The 14,261-nt window shown below is 35.6% G+C and overlaps 2 protein-coding genes across 2 annotated transcripts; both read left to right on the top strand.

Moving 5' to 3' along the window:
* The first annotated feature begins 8,278 nt into the window (after nucleotides 1-8,278).
* Nucleotides 8,279-9,338, top strand: LOC145120903 (vacuolar protein sorting-associated protein 51 homolog). The gene is made up of 4 exons (XM_079056695.1): nucleotides 8,279-8,323; nucleotides 8,392-8,631; nucleotides 8,710-8,892; nucleotides 9,005-9,338. The coding sequence occupies exons 1-4, from the start codon at nucleotides 8,297-8,299 to the stop codon at nucleotides 9,095-9,097; spliced, it is 543 nt and encodes a 180-aa protein (XP_078912821.1). The 5' UTR covers nucleotides 8,279-8,296; the 3' UTR covers nucleotides 9,098-9,338.
* Nucleotides 9,339-9,764: 426 nt separating this feature from the next.
* Nucleotides 9,765-12,243, top strand: LOC145122120 (DNA replication licensing factor MCM7-like). Its single transcript, XM_079057780.1, has 7 exons — nucleotides 9,765-10,632; nucleotides 10,719-10,786; nucleotides 10,872-10,931; nucleotides 11,028-11,251; nucleotides 11,551-11,728; nucleotides 11,836-11,958; nucleotides 12,073-12,243. Exons 1-7 carry the CDS (start codon nucleotides 10,602-10,604, stop codon nucleotides 12,241-12,243), a joined length of 855 nt encoding a protein of 284 aa, XP_078913906.1. The 5' UTR covers nucleotides 9,765-10,601.
* Nucleotides 12,244-14,261: the final 2,018 nt, after the last annotated feature.

Raw genomic sequence — 14,261 nt, 5'->3', positions numbered from 1 at the left:
TTTTCGACATAGTAATTGCATTTAAAAATTAATTTATATTCATATAAGATTAAAATATTGGGGATGACACTTAAAAGTAACTATAACAACTCACATGTTGAAATAGGTCATAAAATTTAAGAGAAATAAAAGATCCCTTAGAGAAGCTATTATGACTCACCATATACAGCAGGGTTGTGCGCAACTGAGATGTTGCAGACTTAGAGTGAGTGACTCCGCTTAGGTCCCCTTTCCTTAATTGGGTGAGGATTTGAGGCAGAGATGCTCAGTCGACTGCCTGGCTCATCTTAAGTATTCACAACTTGTATATGACGGGCGATAGTAGTGGTACCATAGGGGATCATAGTATAAAAGTAGCCTTCAGTAAGTAAAGCACTTTTATTTGTATGTATGCGCACATAGCGGTACGATACGTAGGAGTGCAAATTTCAAAATAGAAAACAGGAAACTCGAGATCAGTTACAAGGAGTACATTGTTGAACATACTAGGAGTACAGTACTAAGCATACCAGGGATACATCGTCGGTTATCAGACGTTTCTTTCACTTGACCAAAACTTTGTTCGGTATAGAGTCCGTTGTGACAACCATCAACTTTCGGTCAACTCAAAGTCAAACCAAGTCAACAAGTCAAACCGGTCAACTCCATTAACCCTTGTATGTTAGGGTTTACGTTATGTAATCACTGTACAATTAGCTATTTTAATGAGAAAACATCAATTGGAAAGTTCATGTGTTTGATATTCCTTAGCCTTAACAGTGCTAAACAACGAACCAAAGCGATAAAACACTATTGCACAATCATAGGGATTGTGTAGGACTCTAAATCATGGCTTAACGGGGTCTATGGACCTTGCGTTGCGAAGCCGGACACTCAAAAAGATCACAAATGAAACCTCTCAATCTCATTCAAACCCTACTCAATATTACTTGACGCTAATAGGATCAAAACCCATACACTACGATATAAATTGACGTTAATAGCAACATAGTATAGTACAATGTTATAATTATAATCAAATTAAATTATGATACCCTATTAAAATCAAATCAAAGTATAATGCTCTAATTAAATTAAAAGAATCAAACTTGAATTCTCTAATTAAACTTCAAATCAAAGTAGATTGTTATAATCAAATAATAACCCATCTTTTATAAAACTCCATTTTTATAAACTTTACTTTAAATTTTATAAAACTCTTATATTAATTATGTAAAAGATGCTTGTGTTAGTGGGAAATTATGAAGACCACCAAAAGCAAAAAAGATTATTCTCATGGTCTCCCACTCACACCTCCCATCCACCTTCCTTTCCTTTTTCTCCCAACACATTATTCTCTTCACCACTTAAACCTTCTCTATTCTTTCTCTCACTCTCAATCTCGAAATTTCCTCCAAGAATACTCATATTCCATCCAAGAACAATCTATTATACTCAAATATTCATCCCTCTTGAAGCATTCATCAAGGTATGTTGTTAAAAGTTTCAAATTCATACAAGAAACAAATTAAATCCACCAAAATATCTAAAACTCATTTTGCATAAACCTGATTTTTCTCAGAATACCATCAATAAAATAAGAAGTTCTGGAAATTTTCAGAAAATAACTTATTTTTATTGAATTATCATAATTATTGCAACAAAGTAGGGCAATAATTCACATAAAATACTTGTTGCATTCAATAAATTCTGAGAAAATTCTGGGATGACATGTATACTGATTAAACATGATATATGAAGTTTCATGCATTTATATTACTGTTTACTATTATTTATGATTTTATTGATTACTTAATAATGAAATATATAAAAAATACTTCCCTTAGTCACAAATATCTGAAACTTATACACTGGGCTCTACATCATGTTATAAAATTATGGTTAATTTTACAGATGTTTTGAGAATCATTTACTATTTTTCCCGAATTTTGTGTTGTTTAATCATTAAAATATTAAATAAATACTAAAACAGTTCAGAAAAATATTCAAACTTTACAGTAATTCATATTGTATGAAATAATGATTTCCTAATAATTTCATAATTTTTCAATACTGTTTACTATTTAAAACTATTTTCCTAAGTATTTAAGCATGTAAAAATGCATTTTAATGATTATTTCATATAAATAATTGTTAAAATCTGTAAATAATTATAATTGGGTAAGTTATTATTTTAATAAGAAATTATTAAAATCTGACCTAAATTGAAAATATAAATTAATTATGCAAAGTAATTAATTCAATTTAAAATTCATTTAACAAATGAATACCTTAATATTATAATCAAAATGAATTATTGTTAATTCATCTAATATAAGAATATGTGTCTAATTATTTGTATTAGTACTCTATTCTCGTTTAGCAGTTCCTAAACCAAAACTATTAATTATATTAGGTTCTACGCCATTTTGACCCGAACCGTCTATCGTACGACACACGCATTTCGTTTTGGGACTAATGTGAGTAATCTACCCCATACTTTATAATTTTCAATACTTTTGGGGTGTATCATGTGGTTCTAATATATTCCAACTTCATTTTATTGTTTTATCACAATTGAGACATTGTTGGGACATTTATACGTGAGTCATTAATTGTATAACTATTGTTTGTTTACGCTACATGTACTTGTAGTGCATTACCATTTTTAGTCTAATCTCCATGACTATGCCCGTATTCTTGAGGTACGTTATGGACAATAATAGCGCTATTGGGTTGACCACCCCGCCTTGGGACGCTAAGGTGATTGATCGCACGTGGTTGAGTGTGTATGATGATTAGATGCTCCATCCTATATATATTTATATATATATATATATATATATATATATATATATATACATATATATATATATACATATGTATATATAGGGTGAGGACTTATTGTTGTTGTTATCATTTGTTAATCAATTTTTGATATATAAACCGTTATCTCAAATACAATTGTTTGCCGACTTCAAAAGAAAACAAATTTCCAATTATAAAGGTTCCAACTTCACAATTTTCTCTACTAAAATTAGATTACTCACCAACTCTCGTAGTTGACCTGTTTTTACCCATGATGCAGATTTGAAGAATGAAGTTGATGAAAAATAGGTTGTGCCTTAGAAATCCACAAGACTATTTAAATTTGATGTAATAAATGTTGTTCATATTTGGATTTGTATTTGTATGTTGTGGATCTTGTTTGCATACTTAGTACTTAATTGAATCTAATCATATTATAACATAGTTGTCATGAGACTTTGAACAATGTATCACGCCTCGATCGATTCCGCGAGGATCGGGGTGTGACATCCGTTATTTTCTTTCGTCATGAGTTGGCGTGGTCCTCACCATACTGAGTTCATATGTTTCTATCGCCTCGATCGGCAAGTTCTCGAAACTTTCGTCATTCGTATCGAAGGTCCGACCTAAACCTAAACTTTATATTTCGCATTCTAAACCCCGAAGTACTCGTGTGAAGAGTACTTTGTTCTCCGGAGTCTTATCGTCAGATATCCGCAGACCGTCACGACGTACCACTCGTCCAGCAGACCAAGTTTTAGCACAGAGGCTAAGGACGAATACAACCCGCCTATTATTATTTAGTGTATACGCGAGGGTGGTATATGAGTATGATTACGCAGATCTAGTATGTGTGTTTCCGCCCGATCTCCTGTTCTCCGTTGAGTTGTGGACCTGGGGCGGAGTCGCACATCCGACAGTCCTACTAATCCTAATTATATACGGCTTGTATACACGAGGTAATGATAGATGGACCAAGTATGAATCCTATCAAGAACACCAGGGCAAGTTGCCAGGTCTACGAGTGAGTATTCTGCAAATCAGAAGAGCGCAACCCCAGTAGTAATGCTAAGAGAGCTAATTTCGGGACGAAATTCATTCTAATGGGGGGATGATGTGACAACCCAAAAATTTCCATTCAGTGAAACCATCCAGTTCAATAGAAGCCAAGTCTGTTTCTGCTAACTTTCAAGCTTATTGGAATAAGTTTGAGTGTCTTCAAGTTAGTGCTTCAAAGAATATCAGGAGAGAGGGTACCCTAGGGTTTATTACGTAACATTAAATGTCCAAAACTTCAAGAGTTTGGAATTTACCGTCCAAAAATGATATTTGGGCCAAAAACCCCCGAGACTATATAAGGAAAACTTAGCCATTTGGAATTCATTTGTTACATTTCTAGCTAGAGAAAATTCGATTTTCTCTCTCAAGGATCTTCACCCGATCACCCCTAACTATAAGTACTTCAACCTAGAGTGTATATAAGTGTGTTATATGCCTTAATAACATGAAAATCAAGTCAAAACAACAAGATTTGGGAGTTTACCGCCCAAGAACATCTTGGAGAGTAAACTCCTTTATAAGGACCAAAGTGTGCCCAATGTCCCTCCAAGCCTTGGGACTAAACATAGAGACTACCATTACTTGTTTTAGACCCCCAAAACATTAAGAAACAAGGCAAGAAGTGAGTTCACGGCCAAGGAAGTTCTTGGGCCGTGAACTCCATTTTAGGGTGCAAAAATGCCCTAAATGCCTTCCACAAGCCAAGAGACAAGCATAGCACTTTACCATGATGTGTCTAGGACCCAAAACAACCAAAATAACAACACCCATAGGTGTTTACGGCCGAAAGCTTGTGACCAAATGGTCCATGGGCCGTAAACTCAAGATAAGAGTGTTTTGATGCCACAAACACTTCCTAAGGCTTAGGCATGAATTTAGAATGCTTCCTTATGAACTTTAGGACCCTCATAAGTATAATTGGCCATGAGTTTATGGTAGTAAACTCATTTGGGCCGTGAACACCTCAAAAACTCCAAAGAAGGTGGTCTTTCTCATCCTAGGCTAGAGCTAATGTCCCTAAATCATTCCCTAGCTTTCATACTTGTATTCCCACATGTGTAGCCATGAGTTTACGGCCGTAAACTCCCTTGGGCCGTGAACTCATGGTAGTAAACTCATATGTTTGCCTTATACCTTCCTATGTTGAATCACATGTGATTCCAACACTTGGTCAAGGTGTTTCCTAGTCCCGGAAGGTGTTATCTTTCGTATAGTTGTTTATAAACACCATATTCATGTCATTATGTGTCCTTAAATATCATTTAGGACTTATTGTGTCTCGGAATTTCATTCGTGGAACTTCTCATCCGTACGCGCATACCCGTTTGAATCACCCACATCAGGTGAGTTCATACCCCGTAATGAATCTTTTAACTATTTTAATTGTTTTAAGGGGGGGGATACAAGTTGAACACAATGATAATTGTGTAAATGTTTGTTATAAACATCTTTCAAAATGTTACTTATGTTATTTATAAGTTGTTAAAACATTTCAAAACTCTTTTAAAGGTTATGTTACTTTATAGTTATACATAACTCCATTTTAAAGTATAAGCATAACTTTGTAGATAAATGAGTCTTTTCAGTAACAGTCCAGTTAGAGCATTAGTAAGCTATTATAGGTATAGTTTAAGAGAATGCTATTCATTACTTCTAGTACAATGAAGCACACAAAGAGTCAATATCAGAACAGAACAGAAAAGAACAACACCAGAACAGAACAACACCAGAACAGAACATAACAAACAAGTTAATTTGCTATAGCATGACAACACGCAGACAGGATCTAACTTTAATGTGAATTACACGGCTTGCATGGATTTGCTCGGGTCGCGTTTGGTTCCCTCAATCTCCATATATGAGAGCGGTTAGTAGGGGTTCCAGCTTTCACATTATGACCGTAATAAAACAAATATGTTTTTAGGTTGATAATACCTCCGTATGTCATTATAAACGACATCAGGGTACTCATTTCTCCCATTACTTTCATAAAGTGTCGGTAACACTTGAAGGTTAATATATTCTCTATTCGAGATAGGTTATAAACTAGGGAGAATGTACTTTTCAGTTGACAAAGGAACAGTAGAGTCTTGGTAGAAGACTGCTTTCATAACAGTAGAGTCTTGGTAGAAGACTGCTTTCAAAACAATCGAGTCTTGGTAGAAGGCTACTTTAAAAGTTAGGACCATAATGCTAATCTTATGATTCCTTAATGTATACACTATAGGATACATATATGCTAATAGATTCCGACAGCTAATAGGATGTGTGTTTTCCGCCTCATTGCCTGTTCTCGTTGGATTATGGTCTTGAACTGAGTTCCCACAATATATTATCTACCCGAATCTATATATATTTATGCTTAGTATACATTAAGTCATCATAAGGGTACCAAGTATGGATCAGGTTATAAGTCACAGAGTCGAAGCACAGTTTTTCTAGTACAAAACATACTTTTCAAAGTCAGTACTTTTGATATACAAAACTAGAGATTTCCCAGATAAGGGCTTAATCCATTTTAATTAAGCCAGTACAGTTTTAGAGACTTTAGGTGAATTAAGTTTATAACACCTTGGTTTATACACCATGTTTATATATAAGACTAATATCCAATAGATAATTAAATGTGTGTTTTCCCCCGACGTCCTGTTCCCGTTGGATGTGGGCTTAGGGCAGATTCCCCCAATTAACTATCTACCCGATATCAGATTATATATAGCAGTATAAACAAAGCTATTATAAAAGTAATCACCGTAGTCAATATTTTATTATAAGAAAAATAGGTTTTCTTGAAAGAACTATCCTTTAGATATAACGGAACAATTACAAATAACTCCATGAGTAACAAGTGAATACACCAAGGTTATATATGACAACGATCTAATAACCAATGGAATGTGTGCTATCCGCCCTACTTACTGTTCCCCGTTGGGTTGTGAGTTTAGGGCAGATGCGCACAATCGATTGTTTATTTACTCTGAGTATATATAACTTGTACCCACTTAGTACGCATAGAAAGGCTTGTAATGTCATTTTACTTAACTTCCATTAAAGTAGGAAATATAGGATTTTCTAGAGGAACAGGCGAACTTTTCAAAACAGAACTTACAGCATACAATACTTTTACATATACATTTTCAAACAACACTTTACAACTTACTCACATCACTAAAATCTTATGAACTCACCAGCTTAATTGTTGATCAACTCTTTCAAATAACTTGTATTCTCAGGAGGCTATTAGACAGGTGCTCGTGCTGGGGATTTAGAAGATGAAGCATTTCAGCTTCAAGTCTTATTTTGTTATTTGTGTATGAATTCTATGTTTGTGAACACACTTTGTAAACACTTTCTTTTGAAATGAAATGGTTGTTTATTACTTGCTTACCATATACATATCTCGTGATACTTAACATGACGTCCTCCGCCCCCGAACGTTTCTGCCGTTCCGGTTTTGGGGTGTGACACCATTCCCGCACAAAACATATTGATATACGTTATCACTGGCTTAGAGAAGCAATTGAGGGATGAGAATTGAAGTTGTTAAAGATCAATACCAACAAAAATCCTGCAGACATGTTGACAAAGGTGGTGACACAAGAGAAACACAGAATATGTGCTGACATAGTTGGGATGAGGATTATTGGACGAAGACTGGAGGGGGAGATTTGTTGTGTTCCAGCCTCCAAAGCTACAATAGCCATTTTTGTTGACAAAATGATACCTAGGGTGGCAAAGTCTTCCCACCCTATGATGAACACAATTAATAGACGCAACTACAATGGTGGCTGCCAAGACTATAAATAGAGGCTTCATTCTTCAGTTGTATGCATCCCAAATACAGATAAACAAATGGTATAACACTTAGAGTGAGAGTGTTAGTGAGAGGGTTGGTTTTTTGTAACAGTTGAGTGTGAGAGTTGCTCCTCCTATTGTAATTTTATTTTAGTGTTTAATAGAAGAGTTTTCCGACCCCAACAAAGAGTTACCGAGGCAACGCCTGCTTTTCTGTTTCTATCTTTTATATTTATATTTATATTTATTTTCATTTTCATTTTCATGACTTGTACATGTTACTTTTCAGTAAATTGGGTCCTCGTTGTCATTGTCAGGTGGTGGTTATGCTTTTGATCCTGCTCAAGTGCGTCACACCTTTAGAGCAGCCGGGGAAAGGTTCTTGCAGCGTGTATGTTTCTTGTTCTTGTATTTATTTATTTTATGACACACATGTTGAGTTGAGTAAATTGATTGAGGCTTCCTTTACATACAGTATGTAAATTTGAGAACCCAAAGGATTTCTGTTCTTTTGAAGAAGAGGCTGACAACACCGAATTGGGTCAAGGTTTGTCCCATTTCACATCTTGCTCTGCTGTTATAATATGAATATGCATGAATTGATTTATCTTTGTGGCAAACATGTTGACAACATAAAGAACCAAGAGAAGTTCATATGTTTGTGGATATGTTTCGTCAAGAGGTATGTTGAGCATATAATAATAATAAGTATGGATGTATGTATTTAATGATGTGTCGTGGGTGTGGCAGTTGGGGGCAGTAGGAAGAGAAGTGAAGCATATATTAGGTGAAGGAGGAGGGGTTGTGCGTAAACATGCGCGCACGGAGAGCAATGGAAGCACAAGCTCTTCACGCAGCAATACTAATACTAATACTAATAATAATAACCGTTCAAACACCAACAGGGCTAGGAGTCAGCTCCTGGAAACTCATCTGGCAAAGCTGTTTAAACAAAAAATGGAAATCTTCACAAAAGTCCAACACACACAGGTAGTTAGGTATTTGCTTATTTTAGGTAGTAGATAGATAGATAGATAATAAATCAACTAATAAGAATTTTGGTTGCAGGAATCTGTTGTGATGAGCATTGTGAAACTTTGCCTGAAAAGCTTCCAGGAGTTTGTTAGGCTTCAGACATTTAATCGGAGTGGGTTCCAGCAGATTCAGTTGGACATGCAGTACCTCAGAACCACCCTCAAAGACACAACTGATTCTGAAGATGAGGCTGCTCTTGAATTCCTGCTTGATGAGGTACTTTACCCCTCCACTAAAATAAATACTCCAATATCTTTGCATCTATGTGTTTTTGTTTTTGATGTTTTCCTTTTGGGGTTGGGGTTGGGGTTGGGGTTAAACAAAACAGGTGATTGTTGCTGCTGCAGAACGTTGCCTTGATCCTAGTCCTCTGGAGCCTGCCATCCTAGACAGACTTGTACAACTCAAATTGGCTAGATAGGCCCACCAATGTATCCATTTCCAATTCCAATTCCAAATCCAATCCAGGGATTTAAAAAAAAAAGAGAGCAGCATATCTGTTTGTTGTATGCTTGTGTTATATATAGAGAGAGTGAGAGAGAGAGCATCACAGGTGTAGTGTGGTTGGTGGTCCAATTCCAATCAAATCCATGGTGTTGGGGTCTGGATTCTTGTTTTCATATACAAAAATTAAATACCAAGTAAACTGTTTATTCGGATCATATCCATCGGTGCATTCCAAATAATTTGTTAAAAAGATAATGACATCAAACACCAATTTAATGGTTGATTTAAGAGAAACAAATAACAATTACTCATTTATCATCACTTACTCTAGACAAAAGAAAAGGAGAGCGATCCTATGAGTTTGTAATTTTTAGGGTGGTGATAATCTGATTTGAGCCACCAGTCTAAATACACCACACATACAAATCAATTCTTCCCCTTCTATCTTATATGTATGTGGTATTCGATTATTTAGTAGGGACCGATCAAGGAATTCATTGTGTTTTGTTTTGTTAATTCATTTTCTCTTATACAATAAAAGCACACGGTGTAATGGTGTATGCATTATGTAGTAGGTTCTGTGAATTTACTTGCATCACTTAATACAAGATAAGATGCCAAATCCTAAACATGTATTTTCATCATCAAATCATTTGATTTACTTCTGAAATATAAACCGTTATCAACTAACTACATTGAACAAAATGAAATATCATGAAAAATTCCTTTGATTTATTTTTTATGTGTTGTAAACATTGGCAAACGTAAATTGTTTTAGTGGTCATATATTCAAAAACCAATCCATATACTATTTTTTAAAACACTTGAACTCACACCTTCATAATCACATAGCCTCGTTTCATTTCATACCATTGGACCAAATGACTCTTGGCAAATGGTTGAGGTTTATTAATACCATTCAGATTTTTATGAATTTTAATTGTTTATTCAACCGGACCACTGATATTGACAAAAAATTTATAAGCTTTGAATCTAATTTGTTCAGTTGTTTTTTTTCTTAAAAAAATCATAATAAAAATATGATTGCTGGAATTCATATGGGAAAAGGAGCAAGTGTAGTGTGGGTTCTTTTTTCTCGACTATACTCTCTTTTCAACATAAAAAATAAGAAAATTTGTTAATCAAGATTAGAGTACTTGTAGGCTGTAGCTTGCTTGCCAAGAGCCCAAGAATATACAAAGGTAAAAGCCCAGTGAGTCATGTAATGGGCTTTTGATCCAGCTGACGGCTCACGCTTTACCGTTTTGGGCCGAAATGAGACTCTAACTGATACAGTAATCTCATTTTCCCGCCAAAAAGCCAGCCTCCATCCCCATTTAGGCGCCAAATCTCATCTCCGTTTCCCGCAAAATACTTCTACTTCCTCCTCCTCCTCCTCCTCATCCTCCTCTCTCTCTAACTCACTCACTGTTTCCTCTGAAAATTTGGTCGGTTGAATTGCTGAAACCGGCGGCACAATGAAGGACCTTGATTTTAGCCGGGACAAAGGTATGCTTTCCATATGCTAAACCTACTCCCTGTCGATCAACTCTGTAATTGCTAATTGTCCGTTCATTTTTGTTCTTATGCAACAGATCTAGCGAAAGATTTTCTTCAAAACTTCACTGATGCAGATGGCGAAGCCAAATATATTAGCATCCTTGTAGGTTTTTTCCTATTGTCTAGGGCACATAAAGATTTCTTTGACGTTTTATGTACTTATTTACTTTGCGATTTTTCCTACACAGCAAGATGTCGCGAATCGGAAACTGAAAGCAATAGAAATTGACCTCGAAGATCTGTTTCATGTATATTCCTTGTTCATGACCTTTATTTAGTACCTTATTACGACGTAAGTTCTAAGATTTGATGCTTAACACCCTTTTCATATTGTTTTGGAGCAGTACAAGGATTTGGATGAGGAGTTTGTGGGACGAGTTACCGAGAACACCCGGAGATATGTTGGAATTTTTGCTGATGCTATTGATGAGTTGATCCCTGAGCCAACGGAGGCTATTCAGGAGGACGATTCTGACGTATTTCACACACAACGAGCCGAGGAAGGCAATGAGAATCCTGATGGGACTGACCCAAGACAGAAGATGCCCCCAGAAATTAGGCGTTTTTAGTAAGTATAAACTAGGTGTTTTTTCTTCTTAAATTGGTTATGGTTTTCAAGAAAATGCGCTACTTTTATCACTATACTAAATTGATTTCCGACATCTTTACCTAAGTTGCTTCTATTTGACAAGCAACTTTGAAATGGGTCCATCATTGCATTTGATTCATTGTCCAAATTGTTTTGTAGGTGTATTATCTGTTTATGTATAGAAATTATGTCAACATGCTAATTGCTTGAGAAAATTAACGTTTTTGTGCTAGTTACACTTTTTGCCAAGTTTCTAATGCTCATTGTTTGTAATTCAGCGAAGTTTACATCAAAGCTTCCTCCAAGGTCCAACCATTTACCATTACGGAGGTTAGGGCTTCACATATTGGCCAGCTTGTCAAGATATCTGGCATTGTGACTCGCTGTTCAGATGTAAAACCATTGATGAAGGTTGCTGTGTACACATGTGAAGAGTGTGGTTTTGAAATATATCAGGTATGTATGTAATCATGCCCAATCCAGCATGTGGGATTTTTTTTAAACATTGCTCGCCTGGACATCATACGTTTTTGCCTTTATAACATGCTATCTCTATGAAACAGGAAGTAACTGCTCGAGTGCTCATGCCTCTATTCGAATACCCATCTAAGCGTTGTCAGGTTAACCGGGCAAAAGGACACCTTATCCTCCAACTCAGAGCTTCAAAGTTTTTAAAATTTCAAGAGGTCAGTTCAAGATACCTTTTTGCAGTGATTTTCACATTTTGTGCAATGGGAGATGTTTTTTAAAGCTCCTCAAATTTGTTCTCTTACATGGGATGTTACAATGATAAATTTCAGGCCAAAATTCAAGAGCTTATTGAACATGTTCCTAAAGGTCATATTCCTCGTGCAATGACTGTTCACTTTCGAGGGGAACTTACAGGAAAGGTTGTTTTTTATGAAGATTGCTTAATTTTCATTTTTTTAATATTGATACTAGCTTTTAAAGCTAACTGCCAATATTGTTAACACTTGTGAAACCTACTTAAACTTTCAGGTATCCCCAGGAGATGTTGTTGAGTTATCTGGAATATTTCTCCCTATTCCTTATGCTGGGTTTAGAGAAATGCGAGCAGACTTAGTGGCAGATACATACTTGGAGACTATGTCTATTTCCCATTTTAAGAAAAAATACGAAGAGTAAGCAACTACTAGATTTATATGGTCATAAGCATCTTTTTTTAGTATTTCATCTGTCCCAAAAACTATCAAACATTTGAAGTTATATAGCTAAATGGAGAAATCTTGTGGACCACAATTAATTTCAATATTTTGTGATGGTTGTTTATGAAAAAAAGGGGGTAAATTTGAATTGTTTTTTTTTCCAAGAAGTAAAAATGTTGCAATCTAACCTCTTGTTTTTGGGACCCATAGAACACGTAATAGAAAATATTCCTTGTAAAGTTGTGATGCATTTGGTGGTTGAAGATTTATTTTGGTATTGTGCAGCTATGAACTGAAAGGGGTTGAGGAAGAACAAATAGCTCGGTTAGCTGAGGATGGTGACATATACAACAAGCTGGCTCGATCATTGGCTCCTGAGATATTTGGACATGAAGATATCAAGACATGCATATATTTTTTAATATGAACAAAGGATAAAAGTGTAATGCTTTGGTTGGTTTTCTTCTGATTTGAACTGCCAGACACTCTCCTGCAAATTTAAAAGGAAGATGGCACAGGCAAGGAGTATCCTTTGGGAGCTGCCCTTGAGGCCACCAAAAATACTTTAAATCAAGGCAGTATAAAACTCTTATTGGTAAATCATACATACATACATACATACATACATACATACATACATACATACATACATACATACATACATACATACATGTGTATTATTAATTATTTGATATTGTACATGTGGAAGTTTCCTTCAAACTTCAACATTGGATGATTTCTAGAATACCATTCTACACATGTGGTTTTAATTTGTCAAGAATGGGTGGTAGCATGTTTGTCAAGAATGGATGGTAGCATGTTTGTCAAGCTTGGATGCTAATAGACAATTGAATTCATACATTCATTTGCCTATAAAAGGAAATGAAACCAAGCTTATTAAAAATACCACACCTCAAATTACATCTTCATCTTTCTCTCATATTCATACAAATATATGTTTGATATATTTGTTTTTCTTTCCTCTATCTCTGTAAAAACTGAATATTATAGTAAATTAGTTATCGGCTTCCTCCGCCCGTGGTTTTTCCCGATTTGGGTTTCCACGTAAATATCGCGTGTTTTTTCTTTTTATCGTTCGATTTATTCTTGGTTGATTATTCAAATAGTTTTATATTCCGTTGAATCGCTATCGTGATATTTGGGTTTTATACTTCGATCTTGAAGTTATCGATTATTTATTGTAGTCGATTTGTCTACAATTGGTATCAGAGCTATCCGGGTTTTCCGATAACGATTCGTAAAAACTATTTTCAACCATGTCATCGATGAAGTACGATATTCCTTTACTTGACAGAAACACAAGATTCCCTCTCTGGCAAGTAAAGATGAAAGATGTGTTGATCCAAATGGATCTCCACAAAGCACTATTAGGAATGGAGAAAATGTCGGCAACTTGTTCGACTGAGGAAAAGGAGATGAAAGATCTGAAGGCGTCGTCGCAGATCCATCTGCATCTTTCTAACGACGTTCTCCAAGATGTGTTGAAAGAGACATCCGCAGCGGCTCTCTGGCTAAAACTCGAGCAGCTACTTATGACGAAAAGCTTGCCCAACAAGCTACACTTGAAGCAACGACTTTTTAACCTAAAGATGGGTGAAGGTAGTTCTTTGTCTGATCACCTCTCTACCTTTAAAGAGCTTGTAGGAAATCTGGAGAATATGGACGTCAAATACGAAGATGAAGACTTGGCGTTATTTTTATTATCTTCTCTCCCAGACTCCTACGATCACTTTCGTGACACCATTATCTATTCTCGGGACACTCTTGTCCTTGACGAGGTAATGACTGCTCTTGATTCAAAG

This window comes from Lactuca virosa, chromosome 6 (genome assembly GCF_052849685.1).
Source record: "Lactuca virosa cultivar CGN04683 chromosome 6, Lactuca_virosa_CGN04683_v6, whole genome shotgun sequence".
NCBI classification, from domain to species: Eukaryota; Viridiplantae; Streptophyta; class Magnoliopsida; order Asterales; family Asteraceae; genus Lactuca; species Lactuca virosa.
The sequence above is the reverse complement of the archived record's forward strand: the minus strand, read 5'-3'. Positions and strand labels throughout refer to the sequence as shown.